Raw genomic sequence first — 24,261 nt, 5'->3', positions numbered from 1 at the left:
TTCCACATGACACACTCTAAAAACACAAGATACTACTAATAAATTCTGTATATACATAAACTCCCTGGGTAGATTGTAAACTTCTTGGACCAGGCAACAAATATTATACTTCTTTGTATATTCCTCTGCCTAGAAAACATTTGGGTAAACATTCCTATAATGAATGAGTGACTAGGAATGAATATATGAATAAACACAAATGAATGAATGAATGAACATTAAGATCTCAACCAAATCATCACTGCTGAGTTTGTTGGGTGATTCCCAACTCCAGTCTGACCAACTCGATGCAGCTTTGCGTTATTCCCTCCTGAACTTTGTTTATAGAGAAGAAGTAGAAACTTCTCAGAGCAAATGGCAGAGGCAGGTAGCCTGCATGGCAAGTGGCCCTGTTCTCAGAGGGTAACCTCTCATGGACTGGGTGCCTTTGCTCCTTACACTGAAGGAAAGGGACACTCCATCCCCAGTGACAGTCACTTACCAGGTGAGGGAACCTGCCCTTGGTGATCCATAAGCCTGAGGCTGTAGCTATGGTGGGGTGGGGATGGTACCCAACTAACATCTGTGCCCAATGTGGCTGGACCACAGAGGATGCTTCAGTGTCCACCAGTGTCCAATATATCAACTCCCTATGCAACACCCTGTGTCCTGCAGGGATAAACGAGTGACCGCCAAGCAGTAGGATGTTAGGGCTCGGCTGACACAAGGCAGTCCCAAGAGAACAGCAAACAGACACAGTCTCAGAAACGGTAGTTTCCCTAAAAACCAACCTGCAGTCCTCTGAACTGATGCAAGCCAACGTAGAGCGCCTGCTCAACACACAGAACACATCGTCACAGCCCTGCCACAGCCCCAAGATGCTTGTAACAAAGCGTGAGCAGTCATAACTCAGGGTTCACCTTGGCAAAAATAAATAAATAAGGAGAAGGAATCTTCCACCAGAAAATAAATGGCCTTTCTCCAGGCTCAGAGTATGGATTACCCTCCTAAAGGACAAATACAGTATTTTCCCCAGCCTACATCACACCACAAAGTCCAGCTTTACTCAACTAGGGACCCCTGACCCCCACCCCCTCGACATACATCCAGAGAAAACTATAATTCAAAAAGATACGTGGCACTCCAGTGTTCACTGCAGCATTATTTACAATAGCCAAGACATGAAAACCACCTAATGAACACCAGCAGATGAATGGATAAAGAAGATGTGGTCCATATACAATGGAATATTAGTCATAAAAAAGAATGACATAATGCCGTTTGAAGCAACAGGGATGCTAAGCAAAGTAAGCCGAAGACAAGTATCACATGATATCACCTACATATGAAATAAAACCATGATACAAATGAACTTATATATAAAACAGAGACAGACCACAGACATGGAAAACAAACTATGGTTACCGAAAGGGAAAGGTAGGGGAGGGGTAAATTAAGAGTCTGAGATTCACATACATACACACTACAAATGGCAATCCACTCCAGGACTCTTGCCCGGGAATTCCCATAGACAGAGGAGCCTGGCGGGCTACAGTCCATGGGCTCACAAAAAGAGTCAGACATGACCTGAGAGACTGAACAACAATATATATAAAACAGATAGACAAGGACCTGCTCTATAGCACAAGGAACTATATTTGATATTTCATAATAACTTACAAGGGAAAGAATATTTAAAAATAGATACATATGTATGTATAACTGAGTCACTTTACTGTATACCCGAAACTAATACAACACTGCAAATCAACTATGCTGTAAAAAGAGAGAGAGAGAGTTGCTTGAAGCACATAGACTTTTGGCCCAGGTCTCATGGCTTCTGCTCCGTGGGGCTCCATACACAGGAGGCTCTTGGTACCTCCTGCAAACTGGTGACTGAATCTGGGGGAACCTACTCAAACACCAGCACCCCGCCCCCCAAATCTATGTGCCACTGCCCAGTTCCCCACTGGTGCAGACCCCTGCTCAGGACACAAGGAAGACTGGGCCTCACCTCACCTGCCAAACACCCACAGCTCAGCCTCAGTCTTCTTTGTGGCCATCAGGATGGGCTCGTTTTGGAGGCAGTCAGGGCTCTACTTTTTGCTTCCAGGTCCTTGTCTGAATATCCTCCGGCCAACTAAAGGCCAGGAGACATGCAGGCACAGCTCTCCTCTCCGGTCCTCAGTCTGTCTGGACCACAGTGAGCAGCTGCTGGGCATGGGGAGCCTGGCTCTGGCCACATCACTCCCCTTCCTCTGACACCCTTCGGCCTCTCCCCCAGACCCAGCCCACTGGGCCCTGAGCTTCACTGCTTCATCATGGAAATAAGCAAGCCTCTACAGGGAGGCCTGGGAGATACCACGAGTTCAGTTCCAGGCCATTGCAATAAAGCTTATATTAATATCACAATGCAGGGAATCACTGAATCCTTTAGTTTCCCAGTGCATGTAAAAGTTATGTTTACAGACTTCCCTGGTGGTCCAGTGGTTAAGACTCCATGCTTCCACTGCAGGAGGCATGGGTTCAATCTCTGGCTGGGGAACTCTGACCTCACAGGCCACACGGAGCAGCCAAATAAGCAAAATAAAATATCTTTTTTAAAAAAGTTGTGTTTACACTACATTGTGTAGTCTATTAAGTGTGCAATAGCATTATGTACATATAGTGTATGTACCTTAATTAAAAAACATTTCAGCAATAAAAAATGTTAACCAGCATCTGACAATGTAGTGTTGCCACAAACCTTAGATTTGTTTAAAAAAAAAAAATGCAGTATCTGAGAAGCGCAATAAGGCAAAGTGTAATAAAACGTGGTATGACTGGCAAGAAGTAAGCAAACAACATGGGCGAGAGCAAGAAAGCTATCCGACGCCCCTGTCCTGGCTTGTCGCATCTCCTGCCGATCAACTGTGAAGCAAGTTCGGCTTCCCTGGCCCAGAACTGAAACTCCCCACCTTTCCCTTGGAAGAAATGTGGCAAGAGAAAGCGCACTGGTTCAGACTATTACACTTAAAAGCAAAGATATGGGCCATCTGAGGTAATTTCAACTTCCCTATTTTAGAAAGTAAATCTCAACTTCTTGTTTTAAAACAGTGTGTTACCAGGAACACAGCATTCCAAAATAAGACAGGAAACTGAGCTGGCTTGGCCTCAGCAGATGTAGTACCTAGGCAAACATCTGGCCGCATCAACCTAATTCTCTATCCTAAAAAAAAAAAAGAAAAAATTCTTTCTTCCTCATTTTAATTTTTTAATTAAGGAGTTGATTTCCCCAGGCTACAGAGGGGGCACTGTCCCAGGATGAATTCAGTCACCACGTTCTCTGGTTCGTTCCCAACCCTAAGGCAGGGTTACACTGTTACAGAGGCAATCAAAGTAATTGCTGGCTATTTCCACCTGGACACAGATTTCAAATGATTCTGATCTGGACAGGATTCAAAGCACCATTCAAAGGCCTCAAGTCAAGAGATAGCCATTAACAAGGCTACAATCTCGCCCACAGCTGGGCCCCATCGTGAACAAGAGGGAAATAGGGTCACACTATTGGCGATCAAGATTCCATCAACTGGAAAATAACATGTGGGGAGCTGAAGGCTGTCTCCCCAGTTGGTATCCAAAGGAACCAAAACATTCACCACAGATTTTTCAGGGCACCAGGTCCACCTCACACAAAGAAGTCGTCTGGGCAAAAGTGATCTCTGAACTCTTTCCTGCCGCATCATGGTTAGACTTGGCCACAACTGATGGCCAGGGTCTTAGATGCACGACAGCCCCAGATGGCTCCCTTGGGTGGCTAACCTCCCAGGCAGGACGGGCTCCTTACCGTCCAACTCCTCCACGGAGATGTTAGCCAGCTGCTCGCTGTCGCTGCCAGCAGAGAGAGATCGGTTGAGGTAATTCCCCTTGTACAACAGGCCAGCGGTCACATGGTGAAAAGGCATCTTCTCCCTGCTCACGAGAGACAAGAGGTAGAGGGGGAAAGAAAGACATCATTATCCATTCCTCTTTTCCTTCCCTGAAGGACCATCCCAGTGTTTGGACGGCCAGGGGTATTTTTTTAAATGACAATAACATTGGTAGAGGGAAAGTCAGAGAGTACCAGGGTCCCCATGGCTGGAACGATTCCCAAATGCCCCCAAATTCCGTCCCTTCCTTCACTATACATCTTACTTTATTTTCCCCAGTTAATAATGAACTTAAGCCATGGGGTTCTGGCAGACTGTGGGATACCCTGGCATCAACCAGCTGTCTCTCCATGCAAACAAGGATGCACTCGCTGCTTTCTCTGGCCTGATAAACCCTTTCTCTGTCCTCATAAGAAAGGGTTGAACACCCTAGAAATGTGAGTGTATCCAGGGACCAGATGTCTTAGCTAGGACTGTATAGAAATCCAAGTGTTTCATTTTCCCCAAGTAAAGCAGGTATTGCACTTATACTGCACTCAAAGCAGGTCGGACATGCCAGGCCCTGAGTGAACACAGACAACAGCCTGCAACTCTGAGAAGCGGCCCTGCGCCTATTAGCATGAGTGGCTCGTGAGCACAGCCCTCTGAGATGCCAATCACACCTGACCTGCCGGAAAGGTGGGCAGCATCTCAAGGTGTTTCAGAACAAAGCAGCTTCCAGGACTCCCACAGGAAACGAAAGCATCCCCTTAGACCAGACTAACAAACCCTCCAGGGTCCTCGGCCCAGAGCGCTCCGCCTGGGGGTGTGAAGTTCCCAATGGTGCAAGGTGGGCCAGGGGCTCCGGACTAAGGTGAAAGGGAGGGACGAGAGATACAGTTAGAAAGTTGGGTCTCTCACAGCATGGAGGTTCCTCAAACAACTAAAAACAGAGTTGCCAAATGATCCAGCGATCCCACCCCTGGGCATATATGCAAACAAAACTCTAATTCAAAAAGATACATGCACCCCTGTGTTTACAGTGGCACTACTCACAATAGCCGAGATATGAGAACAACCTAAATGTCCATCAACAGATGAACGGGTAAAGATGTGAGATAGATATATAGATACACACACACACACAATGGAATACTACTCAGCCATTAAAAAGAGTGGAATAATGCTATTTGCAACAACATGGATGGACCTAGCGATTATCAAAGTAAGTGAAGTAAGAGAAAGACAAATATCAAATGATATCACATATGTGGATCTAAAATATGACACAGGTGAACTTATTTACAAAACAGGCTCACAAGACACAGAACAGACTTGTGATTGCCGAGGGGTAGGGGAAGCAGGGAAGAGCTTGCCTGGGAGTTTGGGGTGGTAGATGCAAGCTACTACATTTAGAATACATAAACAATAAAGTCTACTGTGTAACACAGGGAACTATGTTCAATATCCTGTAATAAACCATAGTGGATAAGAATATGAAAAAAAAGAGAGTGAGAGAGAGAGAAAGTTGGGTTTCCCCATAGTGGAAAGAGCAAGTTCTGTTATAGTGAGTGAGTCGTGGGGCACACCTGGTTCTGCTTCCCCATCGGCAAAGGGGGCTAAGAGGAAAGAGAAGCCTCTGGGTGGAATTAGGGAACAGGCAGGAAGGATCAGGAGTCAATTCCAGGGTGCAGGTAGAGGACACCCTTTTAAAAGACCTCCAGGAAGGTGAACAGGGGCACAGGAAGGGGTGAGCTCCCCACCACTGGGGGCATGCAAGCAGAGGTTGAGGTCTCCCTTGCCAGGGCTTCTGTGGGAGAGAAACGGCCCCTGTGCTGCCTCCCACACACCAATCATTCTCCGTGTGAGTCCCTTGTAGAGTCCCTCGGGGCATTAAAATTTGCATCTGTGTGTTAAGCCGGAGTGGTCCTAGAAGCCCGTTAAGGCACTGCTGAGCAACAAGGTGTAAATTACAGAAAGAGACAGCCAACAGAAGGCCAATCTCTGGGGAGGACTGTTCAGGGCTTCCGGGCTCCCAAACCTTGTGTCCCTCAAGTCACACTCATGACAATCAACTGTCCCTGATGATGGATGCCGTGGGGGGAGGGTCTTCTTTTCCCTGTAACACTACTGAGTGGCAGGCCGGCAGGATGCCCCTTCCTCTCTCTCCCTCCTGACTAGAGCCCACTCCAGCATCCCCTGAGTGGACTGAGAGCTACCAACTTAGAGATCAACCCATGAGACTCCTAAGAGCTACAGGGCTTGACCAAGAGCAGGAAGCCGGTGATTGGAAGAATCCATTCTAGAACACAAGCCTCCTAAGGGCTCTTTCAACCAAGCAGCCTCAGCTCTCCACCAGACCTTTCCACCCGGATGTCAAACCCTCATTTCAAACTTAAGATGTTGAAAAATGAATTAATTATCTTCCAAAAAATAGGCCACACTTTCTGATTTCTCTGTTTCTATCAAAGGTACTTTTCTCTCATCATAACAACTGGGACAATTCTCACAAATGTTCTGGGCCCTGAAAAGTAAAACAGACACATGACTGAGGCTGGAGCCAGCCCCCAGCCTCCAATCCACCCTTAACTCTTTCCACGGCTAACAAACATACATCCCTCCATCCACGGGCCGATCACAAGTGACAGGAGGGAGTCACAGAGTATGCAAGCCTTGACAATTGTAAGGGGCACATCTTCAGCTAATTATAAGTCAGACTCTCCCCCTCCCAGCCAAATCTATCCTTATACATAAACGGGCAAGCATCTTTCTTTGGGTGACTTCCCTGGTGGTCCAGTGGCGAAGACACCAAGCTCCCAGTGCAGGGGGTCTGGGTTCCATCCCTGGTCAGGGAACTAGATCCCACGTGCCACAGCGAAAGATCCCACCTGCCACAGTGGTGAAGACCCAGTGCAACCAAATAAGGAAAATAAAATTTAAAAATAATAAAAATAACAAAAAAAAATTTTTTTAAAGAATCTTTCTTTGGAAGACAACTTCAATTACCATCACCTCTTTTCTCAAAGTTAAATTCCAGACCAAACAGGTTTAAAGGTGAGAATCAGATGCACAAGGCAGGACCACTCTCCCTTTCCTACGGCTCGCCCTGCTTAGGGGCACCATGTACCACCAGGGTCACTTCCGCCCAGACTGAGTTCCCTGGTCCAGGGAGTGAGGCGCCCATACTGGCTAACATTTCCTGTGTGGTTTCAGCATCCCTCTCAGCGCTGGCCCCAGGACCCAGTCCGTCTGTTGTTTTAACCATCGTTTAAATCCTTCATAAACATAGGAAAGCACCCATACTGATCTCTAATTTTGCCACCTGGAAGGAGGCCCCACAGAGGTCAGTAAGGCATGGAAAGTATTTCTTCCCACGCCACCGCTCAGGACTCCAGTGTCTCAGCATTTTGTAAATATCTTCCCATGATCACCTTCTACTCGGTTGTCTGAAGCTCTGGCCCCACCACATGCATTTTTACAGCTGCCGTAACAAGGTTATACTCAAACACGTGTGCCCGAGCCACGTTCAGCTGCAGAAGAAATGCCGAGTACTCTGCAGAGAGAACTGGTCGCAACTGAGTCCCACTCAATAGACCAACATAATTTGTTTCTGGAAAAAGCAGTCTACAAAATTAGGTACATATTCAGTTCATTCACCCAAAACGCTCAAAGTCTAGTGGGAAAGGAAACACGTGCAATTGAGCCATCCGTAGAGATAAATAAAGTCATGTTCAAGAAAGGGAAGAACATTATCCCAAGTAAGCTAAAAACAGCCACAGCAATTAAAGACTAAATTTCACCCCAAGCCACCTGGGGAAATCCAGGCTTTTAAGGTTCTCTGTTTGGCTACAGAACAGAAACATATCAGTTCATCAGCAAAGACAGACGTGGTCCTGAGCTAAAGCTTAGAGATGGATCCTTATATATATTTTTTAAATACTTATTTTACTCATTGAGAACTATTAGGTGACTGTTTATCATATGAACATTTTTTTTCTGTATTTTCTGTGAATTCGTATAGTTTCCTGGCTACGAATCAGGACTATCTGGTCAAAAGCAGTGTTAGATTTAAATCCTAGCTCTGCACTGACTAGCCATGTAGGTAAATGAATTAACCTCTGTAAGCCTCAGCCTTCTCCTCTGTAAAACTAGAGGTTTGATACATACTGCATAGGATTCTTTTAACCATGAAATAAGATAAGATACAGAAAGCACTTGACTTAGCATCAGAAATGTTCTCAATAAATATGGTCAGTAATCATTTGCTAAGGATTACATGAAGTGGGATGCGGGGCAGAAGAAGGTCATGATAAGTCAGGTGGAAGGTAAGACACGCTGGCTTTTGAAGGAGGATCAGGAAGAACCTGGCCAAGGGTGACTTTCAGAGAGAAGCTGGCTGGCATTGCACGCCATGGATGTGCCAAGCGATCCAGTGTGAATACAACAGAGCACCAGGGGGCCCCAGCGCTGAGCGGTGTCAGCAAGCAGCTGACTGCATCAGGCTCTGCTCCTGCTTAGTCGCTCCGTCATGTCCGACTTTGTAACCTCATCGACTGCAGCCCACCAGGCTCCTCTGTCCATGGGGTACCCCAGGCAAGAATACTGGAGTGGGCTGCCATTCCCTTCTCCAGGGGATCTTCCTGACCCAGAGACTGAACCCAGGTCCCCACATTGCAGGCAGATTCTTTACCATCTGAGCCACCAGGGAAGCCCAACTGTATCAGGAGGAGGGGGCTATTTGAATGAAAAGCAGCAGAGATGAAAAAGAGTCTATTTCCTGGGTACCACCAGGCTCCATGGTCATATCAAAGATGAGTTGTCAGGAGGTTAAAAACAAAAGAAGTTCCTGTTTTCAGGGTTGAGGAACTGGTACACTTCCTGGCAAAGTAACAAACCAAAGAGCCTCGCTCCCCTTGCCTTGAGACGATGCTCTTCAGAGGCAGTTAATTTTGTGTCGCCTTGACTGGATCACGGGCTGCCCAGATATCTGGTTAAACGTTATTCTGGGTATGTCTGGGAGAGTGTTTTGGGGTGAGATTAACATTTAAATTGGCAGTCTGAGTAAAGAAGACTGCCCTCCTCAAGGTGGTTGGGCCTGATCCAATCTGTTAGAGGTCTGAATAGAACAGAAAGGAGAAGTAAAGGAAAACTTGTTCTTTCTGTCTGAACAATTTGAGCTAAGACACTGGTCTTCTCCTGCCTTTGGACTTGGGCTCAGGCTGGAGCTTACACCAACAGCTCTCCTGGGTCTCTGGCTCACCAGAGCAATTCCTTACAATAAACTTCTTTCTACGTGTGTGTGTATTATATATATATTCTATTGGTTATATTTCTCTGAAAAAACATAGAGTAATATAACTTCCTTTTTTCCCCCTCTGCAGTACCAAAGACCCAGGCACATTGCTGTAGGCTGATATTACTATTCTGGATAAAGAGTATTCCAGGACATAATTCTGCAGGGCCTCTGAAGCAGCACTACTTAAAGTGTAGTGTGTGGGCCACCGCCAACTGAATATTATTTGCTGCTTGTCTGCAACGAGATAAGGACAAGAATTGAATGAAAGCATTGAAATTTTTATACCAATTTGGAGCATTGTCTGAACACCTAAGCATGTGAACAGTGGACTTGATTTTTTTTTTTTTATATCTGTTTTCTTACTTTATTTTTCCACTAATTCATTTTTTTTGCATTTTACGGAAATCAGTCTGCCAAGGACGGGGGCGTTGAACAAAAAATGGAAAAAAACAAACAAAAAAGACAAAACACTAGTCCCTCCCCACAAACAGTTTAGTGTGAGAAGTAATTCTCTCTAAACTACTTTGTTTCATCATTTACTGGTAACGGGCTACAGAGAGAGAAGAAGAAAGACATCTAGAGAAATGCACTTGAACTTCTTTCTGAAATTTTCTCAAAGTTCAACTTAAAGTAGTTTAGAGAGAAGTGCTTCTCAAACTGACCATGCTGGAACTGCTTTTTCAAAGGAGTCTGGATCCAGTTCCTTCGGTCCTTAGCACCACTGGGAAGCAACAATCCCCGTCCTATGGCTAGGCAGGGATCATCCCTCCCAGTCTGCAACATGGCTAGGAACAGAAGGGTCTGAGGCATGGGCCCTGCATGTGAAGATGTGGAATTTGCTGTAGGCTTTTCACGTATTGCTTTTGATTAAGGAAGACCTGCAGAAAACCTCAGATACCCTAGAAATGCATGTCTCCTCCTCAGAGTCCAAGAGTTAAGTTACAGGGACAAGAAGATCCCTTCTTACTCCAGCAAAGATGCACTAGATGGATGCCAGCAGAGCGTTTGGCTAAGTACTTACAAAACAATTGTGTTCTCTTGTAAAGATCCTGCAGGGGCAGGCCAATTGGCAAGGAGGGTTTGGACAGAGCTCAAATCAGACAGGAATGAGTAAGCAGAAAACACCAATGTGAGGGGCTAAATAAAAGTTCTGCATCATTAGAGGGGGAAGCGCTTTCAAGAAGATGTACAGCCAAAAGCAGATTGTCAACAACAGAATGATACAAGAAAGAAGAGAATAAGTTTCTGGTTACATCCTTAAAAATAAATAAGAAAGCAGGGTGCCTTTGAAATAAGAATAAGAATGCAAATTCATGAGGAAATCTCAGAGTACAGTGAGGAGATATCAAGTCACAGAGAAGACAGCTTGCTAAGAGGCAAGCTGATTTGGAAAAGGTGCAGGTCTTTGCAAAGCAAAGGAGAAATCCAAAAATAGTAGCAGAATGAAAATCTACATTAATGGCAACAAAGAATACTTCAAAGAATACAACAAAGAATATATTATTTGCTACAGAATATGTAGCAAATAATATAATGAGCCATGGCCCCACCACCCAGACTGAATGCGGGCTAATATTTTTCCTTATTTGCTTTAGATTTCTTTTTAGAAATATCTTATATTGAAGCCCTGCCCACCTATTGTATTTCTCCACTTCCTTCACTCTGCTGCAACAACACTATTCTGGAGGCAGAATGTATCCTTCTGGTTCATGGTTTTAAATTTTCCTACATTTGGGTGTAATTATATAGAATATATTATAGTATTGCTCTAGGCTTCCCCAGTGGCTCAGGCAGTAAAGAATCTGCCTGCAATGCAGGAGACCCAAGTTCAATCCCTGGAAAGATCCTCTGGAGAAGGAAATGACAACCCACTCTAGTATTCTTGTCTGGAGAATTCCACGGACAGAGGAGCCTGGGCAGGCTACAGTCCATGGGGCTGCAAAGTGTTGGACATGACTGAGCAACATACACACACACACACACACACACAGTATTGCTGTATATATCTTTCAATTTACATAAATAATATCACAGTATACATGTGCTCTTGCAATGTGCACGTTTCAATCTATCTTAGAGCTCAGGGACTTAGCCAAATCCGTATACACATACCTAATTTACTTTTAACTGTGCCATAGCTTTCCACCTTGCAATTTATTTATCTACTATCCAACTGAAAGAAAAGCATTCTGCAGTGAACATCCTCATGTGTGTCTCTTTGCATATACTTGGGGAAATTTCTCTAGCCTGCATACCTAGATCAAATATTATAGCATTTTTCCAAAGTGCTCTCCAAAGTGGTCGGCTTAGTGGTCTATCACTATATAACAACTTACCCTTGAACTTAGTGGCTTAAACAGCAAATGTCTATTATCTCACAGGTTCCATGGGTCAGGAAATCAGGAATTGCTTCTCTGGGTGGTTCTGGCTCAGATGGTCTTATGAGGTTGCAGTCAAGACACTGACCAGGATTACCACCATCAGAAGGTATACCTGGGGCTATGGGCTCCACTCCCAAGACGGCACTCATGTGGCTGTTCACAACATCCTTGGGGGACTCTCCAGAGGGCTGCTTGGGTGTTCTTATGACAGGACAGCTGGCTTCCCCCAGCAGGTATTCCAAGACACAGGAGGAGGGCGCTTTTATGAACTGGTCTCAGAAATACAGAGATGCAGGTCACAGTCACTTTCAGCACATTCTACTCATTAGAAGCAAGATGCTAAGTGAAGCCCACAGTCATGGGAAAGGAAATTAGGCTCTATCTTTTGAAAGATGGAGTATCAGAGAATTTGTAGACATCTTTTAAAACCATCATCATAGTTGTGACAATTTGCAGAGCCACCATTAACCTATCAGCATGTCTATTTCCCCCAGAGCCTTGCTGACAACGAGCATAAGCAGACCGTTTCATTTTTCTTAAATTAGATTTCCTTGACTGCTAGTTCAGGCACCTTTTTATATGGTTTTTGGCCATTTCATTTAGTTCATTGTAAGTCTATATCTGATAATTTAAGTTTATATTTCTCTTATCATGCTTTTAAGCATAGCCATGTTTAATAACTGGCTCATAAAATTCCTGAAAATTTAACAAGATCCACACCCCTGGCACCAGTGCCACAAGCTTCACCAGTTGGGGCTTTCATGGGCTGGTATGAGCTGACTCCAGCACACCACTGGATGAAGGTCTTTTTCCTGACCATTTCTGGCTGTTTCTACAGGCAAGAAAAGTCACGCAAACATGATGCTTTCTTGCAACAGTATTCCTCTGTCCACTGTCTAGTTTCCTGGCTGTGAAGGAGTGGTTAAGGTGCTGGCAGAAGAGCAATGGTTTCTGATTCCTCAGATGAACTTCAAATTCATCCTCCAGCCTTTGCGGGGTCAAGAGGAAGTTTTAGGAACAAGGAGCATAATCCAGTGGAGTCTCAGTGGTAGTAAACCTAGAGTGTTGATCTGAATTATTCTGGGAGTCATTCTGGAGACTATCGAAAATCCAGTCCTTGAGCCCTTCAACAAATTTCTAAGTGTCAAATTCCCTGTATTAAATTCCTTCCTTCTTAAAATACCCAGTCCTTGAAATATACTGGTCCTGCACTAAACCTTAACTGATACTATATCTTCCAAGTTTCTTAAACTTTTTTAAATTTTCATTTTTAAAAATCTGTGTATCTATGTTATAAGCAATTTCTTCAAAATTATTCTTACATTCGCCTTCTTTTATTCAGTTGTAACTTAACCCACAGTTTAACCTATCTGCTCAGTTTTCATGTAAATGATTATGTTTTTCATTTCTAGAAGTGTAATGTTTCTTTTATAAATCCATCTTTTATTTATCACTGAGCATAAATCTTTCATTATAATCTTTATTCTCTGTCCTTTTCACATTTTCTTTTGGAATGTCATTCTGTTACCTCAGTTTCTTAAGGCACTAATCTTTTTGGTGGTTCTCTGTCACTAGCAGTAAACAGTTTCCAGGTGTGATTTCACTCTGTGGGCAGGAGCATCTTCAGTAGGAGTCATTTTTTCCCTCTGGAGCTGCATATGCGCAGCGATCCCCACCCATGGCACCGGTCCCCCAGGCTGCAGCAGTCGGGGACCAGTTTGTCCATTCATCCTTACCTTGGATGGCCTGCACCACACGGGTTGTTTAGATGTCAACTACACACCACCCCACCCCTCCAGGCACAGGTTGAGAGTTCTGATTTGCCAGGTGTGCCTCTGCCTTTGGCAGCCATAGGTCCTGGTAGACAAGCTTCTTGGCCACTTTGCTGAGCAGTGGGCTGACTGACTCTAATCCCCATGCACGAGATGGGCAGCCATCAGTAGAAGCAGGGTCTCAGTTCCTGTATCCTGCCTGCTGTGGATTTAAGCCCACGCCTTTCCTCCCTGCATGGACATTAAGACTCCCAACTGCCAGAGTCTTACCCTGCAGGAGCACCCACCCCTACACTTTCACCTCTAGGCTCTGCGTCTCCTCTTCCTTTCTTTCACACTGGGTTATTTTAGTGTGAAAATAACAGGAAGAGTGTAGTCAGGAAAACAGAGTCTAGGTCAGCTAATACATTCAAAGGATTTGAAACAGTGAGCTACCTACTAAGCAGGCAGAAGGGCTGCAAAGCCCCCCAGAGCCTGGTTAGCAGAGATCAGCAATAGCAGTAAGTTATTCCCACCCCTAGCCTGGAGGCACATACGGAAAGGGTGGTATTACCATGACCTCAAAGTTGGGGTGCCCAGAGGAACTAGAACTGGTAGAGGATGCCCAATAAGATCTGAGATGGTGCAAGGGAAAGCTCTGCTCTGCAAAGATCAAGGACAGGAACCCTTAAGAGAGAGAGGTACCATGGAGACATCTGTCAAAGGCAAATCCATCTTCACCTTCTCACCTCCTGCTGGCACCTCCCTCTGGTCAGGGAATCTAGAAATGTACTTTGTTTGAATGGACCTTACTATACAGAGTGAATTAGGAGGAAAGAGAAGGATAAATCTGTAAGCAAGCTGGCACACAACTGGTTGAGCTACAGAGTTAACTTTTTTGTTATATTTTTATCCTGCATCTCTGTATTTATGGCAGGAAAACAATCCACGTGAGCTTAGTGACCACACTGACAGAACCAGAAATCCTTATAACATTTTTGAATTTCAAAGATAAGGAAAATTCTTCTGAGCATCCAGGTTAGAAAAAAACAGGTTACCCACAAAAGGTCAAGATGAAACTCAACTCTCTTCACAATAGCAAGCAGCCACAACAGAGAAACTACCCCCACCCACTGCTGCCTTTAAGGGTCACTTAAAGTAAAATGAGTAGAGAAGTTTACCAATTAAATTATGGGAAAAAAACTTAAAGGCAAAGGTCAAAGAAAAGAAAGTTCTAACTGCAAAACAATTCAAAATGAAAAGCACTGAAAATATAGTAAAGGTCAGTGTACGTTTCAAAAGAGTAAAATCCAAAATAATCATATATTAGTCACAAACCTCTGTATCACGTATCATATCATTATAAAGTAAAAATAATTTAAATACATTTTTGATATATTAAATTGGTGAATATTTTAAAGATACTCTCTAAGCCTTTGGCAAATCACTAGGACAAGAAAATAAAAACAAAGAGGATATGAATGAGGTAGACATTTTTCTATGGAGGCTGATGTAATGTGCGTGTGTGTGTGTGTGTGTGTGTTCCCATTGCCCACCCACAGGTCACTTTTCAGATATCTACAAAACATGTACAGAAATTTATCAAATATAAGACCACAAAGCAAGCTTCAATAAAGGTCTTCAAAAGCAGGTCTGACACAACTGAATATAATAGAAACAATAATAAGTCAATATTTTAAACACTAAAATGGATATTTTTTCTAACTTTATTGAGCTGTAACTGACATACAGCATTGTGTAAGTCTAAGCCATACAAGGTGTTGATACCCTTATATGTTGCAAAATGATGACCACCCCAGCTTTCCCTAACACCTCCATCATGTCACATAATTACCTATTTTTTGTAGTGAGAACATTTAAGATCTACTCTCTCAGCAGCTCTCAAGTATATAACACAGTGTTATTAACTATAGTCACCACACTGGACCTTTGACCTCTAGAATTTATCCATTAAAATAGAAAATTTTAACATACTCCTATATCAAAACTTAAATTAAAATTTAAATTATAGGCTATACTTAAAATTTAAAAAGAGAAATGAGTCTTATTAAAAAGCATATGAGGCATAACAAAGTAGCATTCAGATAAACTGTGAGGTCTTTTTAGTATTCTTAAGAGAAAAATGCAAACACTAAATAAGTCTTCAACACAAACTTTTTAGAAAAAGAACAACAAAATAAATTAAGAAAACAAAAAAGAAATAATGAAAGAGATAAATTAGAAAACAGATAAATTAAAAAAACTGGTTCTCTGAAACAAAAGCAATTAACCAGACAAATCTCTGACAAGTTTATTAAAACAAATAGAGAAAGCACAAATAGAACACAGACTGAAATATGAGAATTCTACGTGCAACTCTAGACTAATAAAACATTGCTTACATGAACACTTTTTCTCTCAAAATACAGAAATTGGATTTTTATGGAAAGCTATGATTTAATATTATTCATGCTTATTGAAAATCTTGACATAACATTTTGTTATATAGTGATCTGAAGATATGGTTTTAGGCTGTGTGTATGTCCATCCTTAACTTCTTCCATAACCAAAAATACACCTCAGAAAAATTTACAGATCCAAATGGAAGAAAAATGTCATTGTCAGTATTTACTAAATCATAATATTTGCTCTTCAATCCATCCCACAAACATGCCAAGATTTTTGTGATATCTGGCCGGTAAAGTCTCATCTCCCTTAATGTCAACAGATGATTTTGCAAACTGATTGAAAGCGGTTGCATTTTCTTAGTTTTAACCAAAAATACTTGATCTCTTCACTTAGAAGATTCTTAAGAAATTAACAAAATTCTGTCTCCACATTTTTAAACTTCACAGATTTGAGCTTAAAGATAGCACACTCACAATATTTTTCTAATCACAAAATCATGTAATGGTTGAAACATTTCCAGAAACATCCATTCTCAAAACTGTTCTTTCCATAGCATGAATTTCCTTTAAAAAGCATTTATTTCCTCGGTCTTTGTTAAAATGTCATCTTTAAGTCTATGTAGCAGACAACATCTTGCCATCTCAGGAAAGATCACAAATGCAGACCATTTGCCTGTTTATGACAGAAAGTGTGTGATTCTGATTTTTGTTTAACAACTCTTGGAAGAAATTTGCCCTGATAAAAGCTGCACACTTTATTGTGGTACGAAAGCCATCTAGAATCATTTTCCATCTCATTTCAAAGATCAGGCCAGGTTTCATTATTCACAAAAGTGAATGCAGATCAACATTTCAGATAGTATTTTAGAAGTTTTTTAATTGTTTTGGTCAACTTTTGCCCAGTCTGATGGCTTATCACTTTAACCCATCAAGTGGTTAATGAAGGTCTCCCTGGGAAGCACAGGAAATGCCAACTCAGCCATTGCCTTGTGGTCCACTTGGGCCCACATGATCAGGATGATCCAAAAGCTGGGGCTCACTGGCAGATATCTTGTTTATTTTCTGGACATCAGTCTAGTTAAAATTGATTAATATAATCTCTAAATCTCCCTAGTCAGGCATTTGTGTCACAAATAACTGGTAACAAGTGCACAGGGAAGGTCCTATCGAACGCCCCCCTTTATGGAGCATCCACCCTCCTGAACACATCACACCTGTCACACCAGCCTGGCACACATATGGCCAATTAAGAATGTAAGTGCCACTCTCGACAGTCGATATTAGCAAAGCTTAATTCCTTTCTTCGTCTTTTTTTCCCCTACACCCCAAAAGAACACTTCATACACCTCACTTTGAAAATCACTGCAGAGACATTGCCATTAAAATGAGAAAAAAGACAAGATGCCCATTACTTCTGCTATTAAGTAACACTTCCCTAAAAATTCTATTTAAGGCAGTCAGACATAAACAAAACCACAAGACTATTTAAAAGGAACAGACCAAGAAAAAATCAAATAATTAAAAACCTAGAGTGAAATATATGTAAATGTTTTACTCATCTTTTATAGTTAAAGGACATTCACAGTTTAAATATAGCTCAAGGAATACAAGGGAAAAGACTGAGAACCTTACCACTACAAAAACATAACCTTCTAATTGTTATAAACACCAAAAATAAAATGAGGTAAATGAGGAGTACAAAAAGGACAGAAGCAAACAATTCACTAAACTGGAATGACAATAACTAGTAAAACATATAAGGGGTTTCCCTGGTGGTCTGGTGGTTAAGACTCTGCACTCCCAACTCAGGGTGCCCGGGTTAGATCTCTGGGAGGGGAACTCCCATATTGTAGCATCCCATATGCTACAACTAAGAGTTCACATGCCACAGCTAAAATATCCTGCATGTCGCAATAGATCAGAGATCCCAACTGCAACTAAGATCAAAGATCCCAACTGCTGCAACTAAGACCTAGAGAAGCCAAAATAAATAAATAAAAATAAACATAAAAGATATGAAAACAATAGTTGAACTCCTAACTAATCAAAAAGTGTAGTTTGTAGGCTGCTATCTGCTTTCTCAAGGCGGGTAGGGGTTACTTTTAACATGCTAGTTACACTGTATTGGGAATAGTACTTTGTAGCAGTTAAAACAACAGCTTGGAGAAAACATTTTGGTCATTAGGTATCCATTCAAAAAATGGTTCTCACCCTTTAACCCCCAAATTCTATTCTTTGAAATCTATCCAGAGATAAGGACAAAGACTTGTGCACCAAAAAAAAAAAAAAAAAAAAAATGCATTGTGTTGTATTTAAATCAGAAAAACAAAGATAAGAAATGAAAAGAAAGGAAGAAAGAAGAAAACAAAACAGAAATCTAAAATCCTAGAAATCAATAAACAAAATACATTTATATCAGAGTATGCTGTGTATAAATGCTGTTTCCTAAATTTTTAATGATGTAGAAATCTTCATAACATGCTCTCAACTCTACAAAGTATTTCAAGTAGGAAAACTGAACATATTTTTCTCTCCTAAAATCCCATTAAAATCATGGTATAAAGGGACAAAATGGAATAAAATCATAAAAGCTTTGAACGTGGAGAAGAGGGAGAACATAACTCCAAAACATCAGCAACTCTCTGGAAGGTAGAATTACTTGGCTCATTTGATGGACAAAATTGAGCAGAGTAATATATATATATACGTGAAGTTGCTCAGTCATGTCTGACTCTTTGCAACCCCATGAACTGTAGCCTGCCAGGCTCCTCTGTCCATGGAATTTTCCAGGCAAGAATAATGGAGTGGGTAGCCTTTCCCTTCTCCAAGGGATCTTCCCCGGAAATTAAAAGATGCTTGCTCCTTAGAAGAAAAGCTATGACCAACCTAGACAGCATATTAAAAAGCAGAGACATTACTTTGCCAACAAAGGTCCGTCTAGTCAAAGCTGTGGTTTTTCCAATGGTCATGTATGGATGTGAGAGTTGGACTAGAAAGAAAGCTGAGCACCAAAAATTGATGCTTTTGAACTGTGGTGTTGGAGAAGACTCTTGAGAGTCCCTTGGACTGCAAGGAGATCCAACCAGTCCATCCTAAAGGAAATCAGTCCTAAATATTCATTGAAGGGACTGATGTTGCACTTGAAACTCCAATACTTTGGCCACCTGATGTGACAAACTGACTTTTAGAAAAGACCCTGACACTGGGAAAGATTGAAGGCAGGAGGAGAAGGGGACAACAGAGGATGAGATGGTTGGATGGCATCACCGACTTGATGGACATGAGTTTGAGCAAGCTTCAAGTTGGTGATGGACAGGGAAGCCTGGCATGCTGCAATCCACGGGTTTGCAAAGAGTCAGATACGACTGCGCGACTGAACTGAACTGAACTGAGGGGACCTTCCTGACCCAGTGACCGAACCCTGGTCTCCCACACTGCAGGCAGACTCTTCACCATCTGAGCCACCAGGGAAGCCAAATGAGCAGAGTAAGGAAGGGCTGAAAATGTGACAAGGGAAGACCATTCATGGTGGAGAGAGGAGTGGTGGGGTGCTACAGAGCACTCCCAAGTTGACTGATACAAAGAACTAAATGGAGATGGGGTGGACCCCGGGGGGACTGATTGAAGCCCTTTACTTGGAGCACCGAGCTGAGTCTCCCATTCGGAGAACAAGGTTTTTTAAAATGAGAGATGTGCCTGAGGGCTGGTGGGGGTGCTCTGGGGTGAGACTCTCTTCCTCTGGCATTTGCATGGGGGCATCCTGTTCATCCCCTCAAGATGAGTCTTGTTTATCAATATGGCCCATGCTCTGAAGGTTTGCCGCCATCTCTCAATTGAGGGGAAAAAGGTTTTCAGAGGAAACCTGACCCTTGTTGGCATATTTCATTCAGACTAGTTAGGAATGCCAAGGGCCAAACAAGAATTGTCAGACACTTCAGGAAAATCAGCATTACCAAAAAAGGTGACCCTGGAAATAACAAGAATGATTCTAGAAAAAGTAGACAATTATTAATAGAAAGAATATTCACATAATACTTCAGGTAGATCTGAAAGGCTGCCATGAAAAATTTGCAGTCTGAGATTAAGAAGTCAGGGAAGTGAAAATTTTGGTTGGAGGAAAAAAAAAAAAAAAAACAGAAGAACGAGAGGAACAAGTCATGGAAAACACAGACAATATAGCAAAATAGAAATATCACTTTTAATTAATAAACAGTAAAGCTTAACAAAGAGGGGCCACACCCACCTAAGAAGCATTTCAGAAAGAGAGAACACAGAGGGAAGGAAGTAACAGAAGAAAAAACTTCAAGAGCCAGTGATATGAACCTTCAGACTGAAAAGGCCTGTCATAGAGCCAAAACTTCATCAATCATCCAAAACTTCGCAATGTTTCAGACACAAGCACAAAGAAAGTGCTGTCAAGCTTCTAACAGAGACGAGACAACTTGCTAATGAATGACAATCATACAGGCATCAGGTGCATATCAGCATCGTCAGATGCTAGTTGACAGTGAAACAAGTCCTTTAGCCTCACAGTAAAAATTTACACCCAGTCAACATCCAACCGAGAGAGAGGCTTAGAAAGCTTTACGTCCATGGACACTTTCAAACAGGATTACTCAAAAAATTGTTTCAGCAAAATACAAAGAAATCCAAGAGATCAGAATGTGGGATCAATATCATGGGTGAAATCTAAGGATGAGGAGTGACCCTGGAGGACCACCATGGGGGCAAACCGGACTAAGTGTCCGGAGGGCGGGAAGAAAAGGGACTCACAGCAGCCTACAGTGGCTGAAGCTGAATCATCTGCCCAAGAAGAAGAAGAGGCCAAATATCCATAACAAATTTCAAATATAAAGAGATACATGTACCCCAATGCTCATTGCAGCATTTTTTACAATAGCCAAGACGTGGAAGCAACCCAAGTGTCATCGACATTAAGTGGATAAAGAAGATGTGGTATACACATACAATGTGATATTACTCCACCATAAAAAAGAATGAAATTCTGCCATTTACAACAGTGAGGATGGACCTATAGAGTATTAAGCTTCGTGAAATAAGTCAGACTGTTATCTGACTTATAACGATAAATACTGTTATCACTTATATGAGGAAGCTAAAAAATAAACAAACCAATGTATAGAATAAAAAAACAACACAGACTTACAGATATAGAGAACAAATAAGTATTTACCAGTGGAAAGAGGGAAGGGAGAGAGACAAAAACAGGGATAGGGAATTAAGAGATATAAACTACTACATACAAAATATATAAGCAAAGGAGACTTCCCTGCTGGTCCAATGGTTAAGACTCCGTGCTTCCAATGCAGAGAGCATGGGTTCAATTCCTGGTGGAGGAACTAAGATCCCACACACATCATGGTATGGCCAAAAGTTCTTTTAAAAAATTAAAACAAAGAAACCAAAAAATAGATAAGCCAAAAGGATATATTGTACAACACAAGGAAATACAGTCATTGTTTTTTAATAACTTTAAATGGAGTATAATCTGCAAAAATATTGAATCAAAAAAAAAATTGCATCACCATGTTGTACACCTATCTGAAACTAACGTTGTAAATCAATTACACTTCAAATATAAATATTATTTATGTTATCAATTCAAAACAAAACTTCTAAAACACTTCTAAAAAATGTCAAATATAAACAGAGTGGACTTCCCCTCCCTCCTTCACTCTTCCTTCCAAGTTATGATTTGTTTGGATCTTTTTTATACATTTCTCCTATAAATGGCACAGGGTTAATGATACAGTGTTTGTTTCTGCAGGTGAAAATATTTACATAATCATAGTATTAGAAACACTATTTTATTTTTGAATCTGAAATTGATAGACAAATCATGGAAGTTTCAATTCTAGACAAAGAACAGAGTGTAAATGCTTGACCCTCTGATGGTCCAGTGATTGTTATTGCTTAGTCGCTAAGTTGTGTCTGACTCTTTGCAACCCCATGGACTGCAGTACACCAGGCCTCCCTGTCCTTCATCATCTCTCAGAGTTTTCCCAAGTTCATGTCCATTGTGATAAAAGTGATTTAAAAAAAGGAAAAAGGATTGTGGTGTGTGAAGTACCTCATCTTTCATGATGGGGGGTCAAACGGTACTGTTTAAAGTGAACAAAGCAATAAGATTTAAGCAGGTGAGCTGAAGCAATAAAGCTATTTAAAGATTTAAAAATAAAAATCACTGTCTGGACTTCCTGGGGGTCCAGAGGCTAAGACTCCATACTCCCAATGCAGGGGGCCCAGCTTCCACCCCTGCTCAAGGAACTAGATCCCACATGCCGCAACCAAGAATTCAAATGTCATAACTAATTTTAAAAAAGATCCCATGTGCCTCAACTAAGACCCGGCATGGCCAAATAAATAGTAAATATTTTTTAAATACACTAAAAATTGGTAAAAATAAAAGTCAGCGTAAGGTGAAAGGGAAATGAGTGAAAGTGGCTCAGTCGTGTCCGACTCTTTGCAACCCCATATACTATACAGTCCGTGGAATTCTCCAGGCCAGAATACTGGGAGTGGCTAGCCTTTCCATTCTCCAGGGGATCTTCCCAACCCAGGGATTGAACCCAGGTCTCCCGCATTGTGGGCAGATTCTTTACCAGCTGAGCCACAAGGGAAGTCCAAGAATACTGGAGTGAGTAGACTATCCCTTCTCCAGGGGATCTTCCCAACCCAGGAATCACACCAAGGTCTCCTGCATTGCAGGCAGATTCGTTACCAACTGAGCTATCAGGGAAGCCCCAGGTAAAAGGGAGGAGTGCTGTAAAGCGACAGGGATCTATCGTTCATAAGACAGGATGGAGAGATTCCATTTAAGGTGGAGAAGGAAAAACACAGAAGCACTTATCTAGAGCGATTTCATCCACCACAGGCCCTCACAATGAAAATAATTAAAAATAGTCACCTCTGACACATAAATAAAGTTTGGCTGCTAAGAACTCTTACATTTCAAGTATACCCATTTTGATTGTTTTTTTATTATCTTATTCTTGTATTACTTTTATAAGGTCAGGCCATAAAGTTATATGGAGAATGTAATTGTAAGCATATAAATATAATTACCTAGTCACACATATATAGATATGTTAATACATACATATTCATAGGAAAAGTTATTAGAAGGAAATCAACTAAAATGTAAATACCAGTCTCTGATGAGTGATGGATTTACTGTTATTGTATTCTTATCTATTTAAACTTTTCACACTTAGTGTGTGCATGCATGCTAAGTTGCTTCAGTTGTGTCCAACTCTGCAATCCTATGGACCATAGCCCGCCAGGCTCCTCTGTCCATGGGATTCTTCAGGCAAGAATACTGGAGTGGGTTGCCACGCCCTCCTCCATGGGATCTTCCAGATCCAGGGATTGAATCCGAGGCACTTACATCTCCTGAATTGGCAGGCAGGTTCTTTACCACTAGCACCACTTGGCAAGCCCTCCGCACTTAGTACCATGGGTCTATTTCATTTTTAGAGCTGGAGCTAGAAAGAAACTAACAGGATTTTACAAACTAAAGAGCCTGCCTGGAACTCCCTCCACGTGGGGAGAGGGTGCCAGGGAATCTGAAGGCAAGACCAAGGCTACTTTGAGGTCAGGACTCAAATGACCAGAGCCATCAAGTATGAGCACATGATGTGGCTACAGCACAGGCCCTTGAAGAGAAAGCATTGACTGGAGGACGTTAAGGGCTAGTGTCAACAACAGGCTGTGTCAACAAGAACGGATGTGCATCTCCTAAACCAATTTTGATTTTTGAGTGGCACTGTCTCCCCGAGAATTTCCAAGGATCGAGAGCCTGCGGGTAATTAGATGAATGCACCTGCTGGAAGAAATTGTACACCAGCATCACAGGGATGCTGAAGCTCTCCTGCCAACAGAGATGCTTCTGGCAGATGATTTTGAGTTGTTCTTTCTGAATGTAATTACACAAAAAGTTCAACTGCTTTTCAAGGCTCCTCCTGAAGGCTATTATAATCTTTTTTAATTAATAAGTTGAATATGAAAGGACTTGATTTTAATATATTTTTATGTCTCTTCCCCTGCAATCCTCATATATATATATATCCTGCTACCTCTTCTAGACATTTCTGGCAGCTGGGGCATCTGTATCTTCACAGATACCTTTCTGCAAAGATGTGGGCTCCTGTAGGCTGAGTTGGAAGCCCTCCACCCAAGACAGTGTGAAGTAAGAGACTGCTGGATCTGTGGGAAATAGCTGGACATGGTCCCCAATGTTGATTGTAAAGAGGTCTCCAGAATGGCTCTTCCAGTTCTTTACTAGCTGCCAAAGCAAAATATCTTAGACTGGGTAGCTTAAACAACAGAAATTTGTTTTCTCACAGTTACAGAAGCTAGAAGTTCAAGGTCAAGGCAGCTGCTTTCTCATTGTGTCCACACATGGTGGAAGGAGAGAGAGAGCAAGCAAACTGTGGGGGCTCTTCTTATAAGGGCACTAATCCCATCACTAACCTCATGACTTCATCTAAACATAATGATCTTCCAAAGTCCCCACCTCCAATGACCACCCCACTAGGG

The 24,261-nt window shown here is 42.1% G+C and overlaps 1 protein-coding gene across 1 annotated transcript in view; it reads right to left on the bottom strand.

Moving 5' to 3' along the window:
• CALN1 (calneuron 1) overlaps nt 1–24,261 on the bottom strand; it is a 401,744-nt gene that overhangs the window by 354,684 nt on the left and 22,799 nt on the right. Inside the window, exon 2 of the mRNA XM_061153364.1 lies at nt 3,806–3,930. Within this exon, the coding sequence (XP_061009347.1) occupies nt 3,806–3,923 (118 nt within the window). The 5' untranslated portion in view covers nt 3,924–3,930. The remainder of the gene's footprint in view (nt 1–3,805; nt 3,931–24,261) is intronic.

Source organism: Dama dama, chromosome 10, assembly GCF_033118175.1.
Source record: "Dama dama isolate Ldn47 chromosome 10, ASM3311817v1, whole genome shotgun sequence".
Taxonomy (NCBI): domain Eukaryota; kingdom Metazoa; phylum Chordata; class Mammalia; order Artiodactyla; family Cervidae; genus Dama; species Dama dama.
Note: the sequence above shows the minus strand (reverse complement) of the source record. Positions and strands in the feature narration are given on the sequence as shown.